This window comes from Pongo pygmaeus, chromosome 13 (genome assembly GCF_028885625.2).
Source record: "Pongo pygmaeus isolate AG05252 chromosome 13, NHGRI_mPonPyg2-v2.0_pri, whole genome shotgun sequence".
NCBI classification, from domain to species: domain Eukaryota; kingdom Metazoa; phylum Chordata; class Mammalia; order Primates; family Hominidae; genus Pongo; species Pongo pygmaeus.
The window spans coordinates 112,847,663-112,859,397 of NC_072386.2; the positions used below are offsets into that span (position 1 = coordinate 112,847,663).

General features: G+C 50.4%; 1 protein-coding gene across 3 annotated transcripts in view; it reads right to left on the minus strand.

The window, feature by feature from the left end:
* LHX6 (LIM homeobox 6) overlaps nt 1-3,502 on the minus strand; it is a 41,002-nt gene extending 37,500 nt beyond the window's left edge. For 2 of the 3 annotated variants that reach the window (XR_010123365.1, XM_054501621.1), the window contains exons 1-4: nt 3,202-3,502; nt 1,961-2,032; nt 1,399-1,581; nt 924-1,045 (exon numbers count right to left, since the gene is read on the minus strand). Coding sequence is in view for 1 of the 3 variants with exons in the window: in XM_054501621.1 (XP_054357596.1) it covers nt 924-1,045; nt 1,399-1,581; nt 1,961-2,032; nt 3,202-3,285 (461 nt within the window). In the remaining 2 variants the exon portion in view is untranslated. The remainder of the gene's footprint in view (nt 1-923; nt 1,046-1,398; nt 1,582-1,960; nt 2,033-3,201) is intronic. The other variant, XR_010123366.1, reaches the window with a different exon arrangement.
* Between the last annotated feature and the right edge of the window lie 8,233 nt (nt 3,503-11,735).

The window sequence follows — 11,735 nt, forward strand, 5'->3', positions numbered from 1 at the left end:
GGCCCAGGCAAGTGGCCAAGACGCGGCAGGACAGGAGGATGCGCCTGGCTGCTGTCGGCTGCTGGGACGCAGCCTGCAGTACGGAGAGCGCAGCCCGGGGTAATCCCACTCAGGACTCTGGGTGCCCGGTTCTCCCACTTCCCATCCCGGCGGCCCAAAGGCAAGGCCTAGACCCTGGAGAGGCCAAAGTCGGGCCAAAACAACAGCGAAGCTGGGACTGGAACAGGCGCCGGGGGCCTGCACATGACCCCAGACTCGGAATGCGACACTCCAGTGATGCCGGGGAATGAGTTGAGATGGAGCCGGAGACAGAGGTTGGGGTTCATTCAGGACGAGGCGCTTGGGTATGGGATCGGATCTGAGACGGTTGAGGCGCTGGTGCTTTGGGCTGGACCAGACTCGAACCCAGAGCGGAGCCAGGGTCAGAGCCAGGGCAAGAGTCCGGAGCCCAGCTCAGCGTCCAGCCCGGGAGAGACCCCAGCATGACTGACGTCCGAGTAGGGTTGGAACTCGAAGCCCGAGCGCACTGGAAATGCAGCCGGACGACGGCTGGGATCCGAGTGGGTCCAGGCCAGAAATGGGGACGTCAGAGCTCCACCGAGGCGCTCGAGGTCGGAACTGGAGCCTGAGACTTAGGCAGGACCCGAGACAGAGCCAGAGACGATACCGAAACCCAATGGACCGCGAGGACCGAAGGCAGATCCGGGGCGCAAACCTGTGCAGGCACCGGCGCGCTGCCTGGAGCTCTGGGTTCGCGCCGCTGAGCGCCGGCAGGCTGCTACTAGCAGCCTACGCGCTACGCGCGAGAAGTGCACTCGGGACGCCGAGGTTCTGGAGGAGAGACCATACGCCGCAAAAGTGGCCTCCGAATGCGCCCGGGGCCTGCCCTCGGCGACACTGCTGGCCCGGCGGCCGCAGCCTACCTGAAGTAGTCCATCTTGCAGAAGATCTCCTTGTTCTTGATGTAACAGCTGTTCTGCTGCCTCAGCGACGTGCGACACACGGAGCACTCGAGGCACCGCACGTGCCAGATGAGGTTGTTGACCTGGGGAGGGGGCGGGGACGGAGGTCGGCTCAGCGCGGGCCTCTTTCACGCCGGGCCCCAGCCTTCCCGGTCCCATTTGCAATCAGAGGCGCTGAAGCTCAGAAGGTGCATGCCATTCCCCTATTTTTCTCCCGTAATACTGAAACTCAGGGAAATGGAAATAAACTCTTCTTAATTTTCAGACGGAACCCGGGGGCTCAGGCAGACCCTAAGTCTTGCCCAAAGCTTCGCAGTCGGGCAGCCGTGGAGCCAGGATTTGGAAGAGGACCTGGCGCCTGCGGTGCTTCCCTGCAGTCTCCTGCACTGCGTCCCACGCCCGGACAACACGCACGCAACACCTACCCCTGTCTCACCTTGAGCAGATACCGGTCCAGGATCTCGAGGCCGCAGCTGGAGCAGATGTTCTTGCCTGCAGACGGCACGGAGGAGGCGGCAGAGGGCGGTGAGCAGACAGATGGAGTGCTGGGCGTACATGGGGAGGCCTGACCCTCGTCCTTGTCCAGAGCTCCTGCCAGGGCCTCGGCGTCAGACTGAGCCTGCGGCGGGGGAGAGAAGGAGAGAGGAGCGCTGACCCGGGCACGCAGAGTTGGGGCTGCCTTGGAGACAAATCTGGGGCCCCCGAGCACCAATTGACAACGAAATCTCCCCGGGACGATGCGCCGTGGACTGAAGGACAGGGATGGAAGGGCCTATTGGAGAGGAAGGGACGGCCCCAACTTTTAACACGCGCATTCTGGGTGCTGGGAGCGGTTAAAGTCAACATTCCCTGCCGGAAAACCGAGGCTCAGAGAGGGGCGGCGCCCGCCGGGAGTCCCCCAGAGCGTGAGCAGCGGTTCGTGGCGGAAAACCTGGCCAGGTCCCCAGGGCCGGGCCGCTGGAGGACTGGGCACCGCAGGCAGGGCCAAACGGACTCACCATGGCGGGCGGCGCGGTCCCTTCAAGACAGCGGGTGGTCGCTTTGCAGCCGGACCCTGGCTGGGCCATCACCTGGGGGAGGGGGGGAGGGAACGCAGGCGGCGGCGGCTGCTGAACTGGCTCCGCGCAGCCTGAGCCCAGCGCCTCCCCGCGCCTGTTATATAAACCGGCGCCGAACAATGAGTCCTAACTTTGTAGTGGGCATTTAAAGCCCTTCCCCACAAAAGCGGTGTCTCTCTAATGAAGCAATTTGAATTTGGATTGGATTTTTTCCCTCTCTCTCCCCCTCTCCCTGCACTTAACCCGTGGCTCTTGAAGTAATCGCTTAGTTCCCTTGCAATCCAAGCCTCTGAGGGGGGAAGAAAAACACGCGCACACACACACAAACTACCTGCAATTAGAAATTGTCGTGAATGCCCAAGATAAGAGGTAGCCAGAGTGTCAATTCCAACTGTCAATCAGTGAGATCCATCAGGCCGCCCAAAGAATTGCAAATTTGATTTTTTAATGGTAGTAATTAAAAATCGAATTTTTTCTCTCTCCACCCACCCCCCCACCCCCCTTCCTCGCTCCCTTCTCCTCGCGGCACAAAATGCAAAAAGGAGAAAAGAGAGAAAGAAAGAAAATAAAGAAGAGATGGGTGAGGGGCGGAGGGTGGTTGAAGAAAATAAAACCCCGAGCGTGGTGAGCACCCGCCTGCCCGCCCGCCTGACACGCGCGGCGAAATTGAAGCTGCGATATTGACACAGATTCAGGCGCCTTTCGAGGGCCAGTCGGAGGGAAACCCAGAGCAAAAAGGGAGCGAGATCGGGGGCGAAACGGGACCAAAAAGAGAAAAGAGAGGCGCTCAAGGGGAGGAAAAAGCACCCTCCAGCCCCTCGGCGCGCCCGGTACCGGCCCCGCGTCGGGATTCTCAGCGCTGCGCCCGCACAACCCCCGGCACATCGGCGCTATCAGCGCCTATTCAGACGGACAATACCGGCCTCGCCTCCTCTTGATTCGCCTGTGTCTTTACTAAATCGCTTTTTGAGAAATTCCTCCAACATTTGCATAATGTGTTCCCGCTTTCCGCGACCCCCACCCCCGCTCGCGCGCGCTCCCACACTCACAAGCACACACTCACAGGCGCACCCTCGTACCCCTCCTTCCTGCAACCGCCCGCCACCCTGCTCGGCCCGGCTGGGTCCCGGACCCTGCCCGACCCCGGCCCGGGCCGCTCACCCAGTCGTTCGCCGGCTCACCTGGTCGGTGGCGGGGCCGCCCTCGGCCGGCAGCCGGCAGCCCTCGGGCAGCGCCGGGGCGGCGTTCTCATGCTTCCAGTACATGGGCCGGGGAACCTCGGGCTCAGCGGGCGCGCAGGGCGGAGAGCTGCGCCGAGGTGGGCCACAGCCGCAGTGGGAGCAGAGGCTGCTGCAGGAGCAGGAGGAGAGCGGAGGCGCCGGCCCCGCCGCCCCGGGCCCGGCCCCAGCCCCCGCCCCCGGCCCGCGCGCAGCCCCGGCCTCCCTGGCTGCTGCCGCCGCTGCCTCGGAAGAAGGTCCCGACAAACTTGGAGAGGCCCCCGCCCCCTCCTTCTTCTCCTCCTCCCCCTCCTGGTAGTCCTCCTCCTCCTCTCCCTCCTCCTTGTCCTCCTCCCCCTCCAGCTGCAACGGCGGCCGCCCTGCCGCTGGAGCCCCGCTCGGTTCAAGATGAGTCATGCGTGACCAATCCCCTCCCCGCCAAGGGAGAGCAAGACACACACGACGAGGCAGAGACCCAGAGAGAGAGACACACACACAGACACAGAGACACACAGAAACTCAGAGCTGCCGACAGAGAGACTCGGAGACATGCCGGTACACAAAGGCACCGGCGGGCACACATCCACCCAGCTCTCACTACCGCCCCTCCCTCAAGGGGCACCCATCTTCCTCAGACACTGCCCCACTTACAGGTACAGGAGGGACCCATGGCCATACCGTCTGCGGAGATAGATTCCGTAGGAGGTCACACGTTATTATACTGTGTTGATGCAATCCCATGCCTGGTACATTTGTGTACACACTAATGCAAGTGATTACCTGTTCACATCATTTACGCGGGCACGAGGCACCACACTTACTCTCACACACCTGCACAGATACCTCTGCTCTATAAGAACCAGACAGTGCACCAGCTCCCAGGGACTGAGTGGGATCGGGTTAGGTGAGACGGGAGGGTAGTTTCCCTGAATTGTCTTGGAAGGGATTGCTTGGCACATTCCCCTTCCCTTCAGGATTTGCTTAACTACACAGTCCAATGCCCATCTCATCTTCTCTAGGGTTCTACTGACAATGAGAATGGTAGGGAAGGCAGGAAGGCCCAGGCATTTAGACAGAAGACACTGCCCTCAGACATACAGACACAGAAGCTTCAAACCCAAAGACGGAGCCTTACACACACTAACACCCTGCAGCATATACAAATGGACACTTAGAGTCTCAGCCCCTTTCTCCACACACAAACTGAGTCTAAAGAGACACATGTAAACATACATCATCTTCTAAAAACAAATAAGCACACTCAGACATAGATCCAGCCCTACAGACACCATGACAGCCTACCCTCACATCGCACATGTCATCACCTCCATAATTGCCCTCATTTACAGATGTAAACACCCCCCCACACACAATTGTTCTTCCATTTGTACACACAGCCATACTCAAGAGGGCACAGATTTTCACAGAGCTCCAAACCCATGTATAACCTTATGTCCTCTACTTAGGCACCCTCAAATATGTATTTACATCCTTACAGATGGTGAGACAACTATTGATAGGCATTTATAGGCAGAGACAGCACACACACTTCTGCAGTCATAGATTCCCAATAGTTATAGTCTCAGTTTGCACACACACAGGCAGGTTCTGACAGATACAGGTAGTAGAGGATGCCTGCACACCAACACGATACTAAATATCCACACCCATATTCCCCAAAGATACAAATATCTGTTCCCTTACTGGCACCAAGGTACACAAAAATAGCCCCAGCCTCAGCTAATGGCATTTCCCATCCTCTGCATCCCAGTCATTCATTACTCTCAGACACAGAAATTCAGAGTGAAAAGACTTTCTCTTTGAACCCTAATCTTTTATACGAAGAGAACAAGTTGCAATGTGAAAGCGGGTGAGGTGTGTGCATAGATACACATGTGTACACACATACACATGCATTCTCAAACATGAACACAGAAGAACAACCCCTCCCTCTCAAATATCTCCTTTGCACATAATGATTTCAGCTACTACTGGGATTATTCCCAGTTATTACAGCTACTAATCTGTGCCAGGCATGATACTAGGCATTTTACAATCATGATTTCATTTTCCTTTCACAATAATCCCGTGAGGTAGCATCTCTCAGCGTGCTTGTTTTACTGATCAAGAGACTGAGGTTCAGAGAGTTCATGTGATATATCCAAAATGGTGCACATGGCTAATTGCCAGAACCAAGGACTTAAAACCAGATTCATCTCACATTAGAGCTCGTACTCTTGAGTTCTAGGCTGCAGACATGACCATGTTTACTTTTTGCACCCACACGTGCACGCGTGCTTGCGCGCGTGCACACGCGCGCGCGCACACACACACACACACACACACACACACACACACACTCCACATTATCTGTTAAAAGGCCTGCATATGACTCCCAGCCTCACCACTTACAGGCTCAGCTTGTTTTCTCATCGGCAAAATGGGAATAACAATAGGACCTGCTTTATCTTCTTCTCTTCCTCCCCTTTGGGTGGCTGGGGGAATTGAGAGGTTAATTAACATTATAGAATGCTGCACATATGCTAGATTTGTGAGTGCAGAAGGACTCCAAGAAAGAAGACCATGAAGATTGTACTGGCTTTGCAAAATTTCTTAGACATGAGCCGTGGAGGAGGCTTGAGCTAAAACTAAAGGGCAGGTGAAATTTGGATGGGTTCAGGGAGAAGAAGAAAGCATTTCAGGTAGAGAGAGGACCACAAAGGTTCAGAGGCTGGACAAACAAGCTGCTGCACTCTAATGAGGGGGAATGTGAAGCATGTGCTCCTAGAGTGATAACAATAATAACTACTATTTATTGAGCATTTATGTGCTAAGCCCTTTGTTGTTTACATGCATTATCCTCTTTAATCCTTGCAACAACTCTACAAAGAGGTTATATTATTATCTTTGTTTTATAGTTGAGGAAACAAGCTTACAGGAGTCCCATCTGAAGCTCTGGCACTCAGATTTTAGAACCCAAACTCTTACCTACTGTGCAATTCTGCTCCTGAATTCTGATTAAATGCTCAGATAATAAAAACTGGAGTAAGAGGCGGTAAAGTCAGTAGTGAAGCACAAAGACTCTAGGGCCAGATGGCCTTGATGCCAGCCTTGGCATCTGTTTTTTATTCCCTTTATTACTTTATTACTTGCGTAACCCTGGACAAGTTCTTCAGCCACTCATCAGCCTCAGTTTCCTCATCTGTAAAGTGGGGATAACAGAGTTCAACTCCTATGGTTGTGAAAATTACACAAATGATCCATGTAACAGGGCTCAGAAATATGCCAGGCACACAGTAAGCAAATAATAAACAGCTATCACTATGGCAATGGACCGGCTGAATCTTGTGGTTGTTATTCTGCTAGGTACTACGTCAAATTCTTTATGAAGGCAGGGGATGAATCAACCAAAACAAATCAAATCTTCTCCTGAATAACTTACCTAAGGAAGATGCAGAACCATTATTCGAGCCCAGAACTTGCCTAATCTCAAAGAGATTCCAAATTACTTTGGAAAAGAAATCTCTCTTCCAATGACTCCTGACTCCATCTTTTTCCATCAGGAAAAAGAGTCCAGATAGGAGTGACCTTGGCAAAATTAGGATTAGCAGACATAGTACGTTCCATTAGGACACTTGATTTCTTCCTATGACAAACTGTGGGTCACTTTGAGTCGCTTTGCTTCTCTGAGCCTCAGTTCCTCACCTGCAAAACGGGGATAACAATACTGACCTCTCAGAATTGAAGTGATAACTAACTATATATTAAAAACTAATATTTTGGCTGGGTGCAGTGGCTCATGCCTGTAATCCCAGCACTTTGGGAGGCCAAGGCGGGTGGATCACGAGGTCAGGAGATCAAGCCCATCCTGGCCAACATAGTGAAACTCAGTCTCTCCTAAAAATACAAAAATTAGCCGGGCGTGGTGGCAGGTGCCTATAGTCCCAGCTACTCGGGAGGCTGAGGGCTGAGGCAGGAGAATTGCTTGAACATGGGAGGCAGAGGCTGCAGTGAGCCGAGATTGTACCACTGCATTCCAGCCTGGCAACACAGTGAGACTCGATCTCAAAAAAAAAAGAACTAATATTTTTTAAAGTGTTGTAGATTTATTCATTTATACATCCCTGAAGCTGTATTAAGCACCCTACATGAATAATGGCATCTTCTCACTTCACAGTTCTTCTCCCGGTCACTAAACAGGATGTGGTCATCTGGTCCTCTGGGGTGAATTTTGCCATCTTCCCCCATTTGAGTCTAGGCCGAAGGGTTCAGTTTGAAAGAGGCTTCATTAGTAACTGGATAATTCTGTGGGAGGCCCCCAGCAATGGTTCGACCCTGCCGGGGAGTAATTCTAGGAAGGTAATGTGAGCTGGGGGAGGCTGGAGACCCAGCTTCACATTTATTTACTTTGACAGCTAAATTGGTGAGCAAGGGGGAAATCAGATGAAAGCCATTTCAGAGTAAATACTAAATACAAAATTTAAACATTCAGATTGTGACAAATGGGAAAGGGACAATGGGAAGAGACACGGCAGCACCCCCCTTCCAAGCCTAGGACCCTACCCTCACCCCAACAGCTTCCTAGGTATTTCCTGTTTGAGGAAAGAGCACAGAATGGGGTACAAACTATATGACTCTAGGCCGGCAATTTACCTCTCCTGGCCTCAGTGTCCTTGTTTGCAAAATGCGCGTGTGAATCAGTGATGTGGAAGTGACGGAGAGAGCCTGGGCGTAAGATAAACCACCAACCCAGCCCAGCCACTTCCTGGCACGCTGAACTTGGAAAAGTCACTTATCTGAAGCACATTTTTCTCAATATCAATATCTGGGGACAATATCAATCTCAGAGGAGTCAATAAGATAATCACTGTGGGGCCAGATGGCCTTAATGTCAACCTTGTCACTTCCCTTTATTATTTGGGTAACCCTGGACAAGTTCTTCAGTCACTCATCAGCCTCAGTTTCCTCATCTGTTAAGTGGGGATAACCGAGTTCAACTCCTATGGTTGTGAAAATTACGCAAATGATCCATGTAACAGGACTCAGAAATGTGACTGGCACACAGTAATTGATCAATAAACATTAGCCATCATTATGGCACGGGCTCTCTGAATTTTCTGTTTGTTATTCTACTAGGTACCACTTCAAATTCTTTATGAAGGCAGGGGACAAATCAAAGCCTCAAAGTATATGGCAAAGCAATATTGCATACCTCAAAGCATATTGCAAATGTGAACAATTATAGTTACTGTAAGTCCCCTTCCAGGGAGCTCTGACGTTCACTAAGTAAGTTCAGGTCAGCAGACATTTGTAAAGCATTTACTCCATACCAGGTTCCACACTAGGCCCAGGAAATAGAGGAAGCTGTCCTTGTCCCTGCCCTTGAGGAGCCCACAGTCTATTAAGAGATAAGAAAGCCAGCAACTCAGTGCAGTGTGACAGGTGCTACAAAGGGTGCTATAGAAGCAAGGAGGAGGGGCACTTAACCTGGCTTATGGGTGGTGGATCAGGAAGGCTTCCTAGAGGAGGTGAGGTTTCAGATAAGTCCTGAAGGATGAGTAAGTGCAGACAGGCAAGTGCAGAAAGGAGTTGAACCAGGATGAAGAGTCGCTGCCCAGTTAGTGTTTGCTGGGGCAACAAAGGGAGATGAGGCTAGGGAGGTAGACAGAAGCCAGATTGTGGGGGGCTGAGTGTTGAGGAGTTTAGATTCATCTTGGAAGCTGGAGTCTACAAGCCTACAGTGACACAGGAAGCAGCATCCTGCAGGAGTTGCACAGCACAGTTGTTAAGGATTCCGGGCTTGGAGCCAGGTGGCCTACGTTGATAACCTGACCCTGTTACACACTGGTTGGGGGGCCGAAGGCAAGTCACAAACTCTATGAGCCTTAGTTCCCTCAACCATAAAATGGGCATTAATAGATAACCCATTGACAAGTGCTGTGATTATACCAGGAGACCATGATGCATCTACGAGTCAAGTTCTTGGCCACCAAGAGCCATTGTTATCACTGTTACCACTAAGAAGATGAGGTAATGGTCACACAGAAGGCACTAGCTAAGTGGGGATCCTCAAGGTGCTAGATGTTCCCTCCTCAGAGAATTCTACCCTAACCACACTATTCAAAATAAATCTCCCCTATTAAACTTTTTCCAGCAGAGGGTAGATACAGCTTACAAATAGCTTCACAAATAGTCTTCTATAGAATGCTAAGGAATTTCAACTTCAAAATAGGAACTGTGATGGGCCACCAAAGGCTTGTAAGCATGGAGATGACATGGTGAAGTTGGAGATTTGGAAAGATGACTTAAGTAGTTGGTTTGAAGATAGATTTGAAGGGGTAAGTACTTAATTGATTGCAGCAATACTGAACGTTTATTAACTAATAATCTAAGGGAGAAGGGATGAGGCAGCTGTAGGAACAAGGATGATGAACAGAAATAATATAATTAAAAGTTTATTATTTTACTTTATTATGTAGTATATCATCATATACATATCTACAACACATCCAGTTTTCTAATCAACTTTACCTTTTTTTTTTTTTTTTTTCTTGAGGCAGAGTCTCATTCTGTCACCCAGGCTGGAGTGCAGTAGCACCATCTCGGCCTACTGCAACCTCTACCTCCTGGGTTCAAGTGATTCTTGTGCCTCAGCCTTCTGAGTAGCTGGATTACTGGCACATGCCTCCATGTCCACCTAATTTTTTGCTTTTGTTTTTGTTTTTTTGAGACAGAGTTTTGCTCTTGTTGCCCAGGCTGGAGTGCAATGGCGTGATCTTGGCTCACCGCATTTTCCACCTCCTGGGTTCAAGCGATTCTCCTGCCTCAGCCTCCCAAGTAGCTGGGATTGCAGGCATGCGCCACCACGCCCGGCTAATTTTGTTATTTTTAGTAGAGATGGGGTTTCTCCATGTTGGTCAGGCTGGTCTTGAACTCCTGACCTCAGGTGATTCACCCGCCTTGGCCTCCCAAAGTGCTGAGATTACAGGCATGAGCCACCGTGCCCAGCCAATTTTTTGTATTTTTAGTAGAGACATGGTTTCACTATTTTGCCAGGCTGGTCTCAAACTCCTGGCCTGAAGTGATCCGCCTGCCTCGGCCAAAGTGCTGGGATTACAGGTGTGAGCCACCATGTCTGGCCAACTTTACATATTAAGGTTATATATGATGTTATATAGAATCATATATATGTAGTATATATGGTATAAATACATACGAATGTATAATGTATGATATCATCAGCTATATAACATTTAGGAGACTGGATATAGGGAGTGGAGGAGTGGAAAATGTCCAAGATAACTCTCAAGTTTCTAATATTTTATTTTATTTTTCCCAATGACACGGAACACGGGAGCAATTGAGGAAGGGTAAGAGGGATCAATAAGCTTGGTTTTGAGTCAACGTACCAGGGGAATATTCAAGTGGAAGTGCCCAGGAGTGAACGGGACATATGGGTCTGCAGCTCAGAAGAGAGCCTGGATCTAAGAGAAGGAACTTCAGAGATATCAGGGTAGGGATAGCAGCTGAAGCCTTGGAAGTGGAGATTTTACAGCAGCTGGAATTTACCCCATCTATGAGAAGAGAGTTGGCTTGTTTGCTTTCTGGGAGGTAATTTGCCCCTGAAACTCATCTTACTTTTGGTGAGAATCGTTTTTTAAATTATAAAGCACAATATATGTAGTGATAAGTGCTAAAACAGAGCCAGGTCGTTAAGACGCAGAAAGGCAATTAACTGCCTTAGAGGAATGAGCATGGGTGGGAAAATATCTGTTAGACTAGTGGTGGGGGTGGGCAGAAGGGACTTCCCAGGTAGAAGGCACATCTTGTACAAGGACAGGGGAATCCAGGAGAGTCCATCATGTTTGGGGTGCACAAATAGTTTAGTCTGGTTAGGAGAATGCCTAGTGGGACTGATCTGTAGAAGGCCTCATAAACCTGGCTTATCCTATGGGTCTAGGTATTTGGAAGTATCTGAACTCCTTACTTAGATTAAATCTCAATTTCTCTCACTTCCGGGCTTTGTTCTTTGTTCAACGTTCCCCTTAAACCCTTTACGCAGCTTATTAAACATCGTTTGGCCACTCAGCTCAGGGGAAATCACCTATGTCACCATGTCCCATTCCCAGCCTGGTTCCCATCCTCTGGTGTCTTGAAGCTGCTGAGTCTTCCCTTTATCACGGCACATCACAGTGCACAGGGCTCCTGCCTCATCATCTTTACACCCTCCACACTTCACACATGGTAAATGCCGTCTGTTTCAGGAATGAGTAACCTTCCTTCTGATGAGGTCGCCCACCAGAAAGCTTCTCAAACGGGATAGGCCTGTTTTCAGAAGAGGAACACATAATTTGTTTTATTTTTTAAGGTGAAAATTTAAAATTATGCTTCTGGTTTAGAAAAGTCACAGGGCATGTAAAAATTAAATGTCATTCAGTATAATCAGTAATCCTAGCCAAGTAAGATTGAATGCAGAGGAAAGAAGATACAGACCTGCG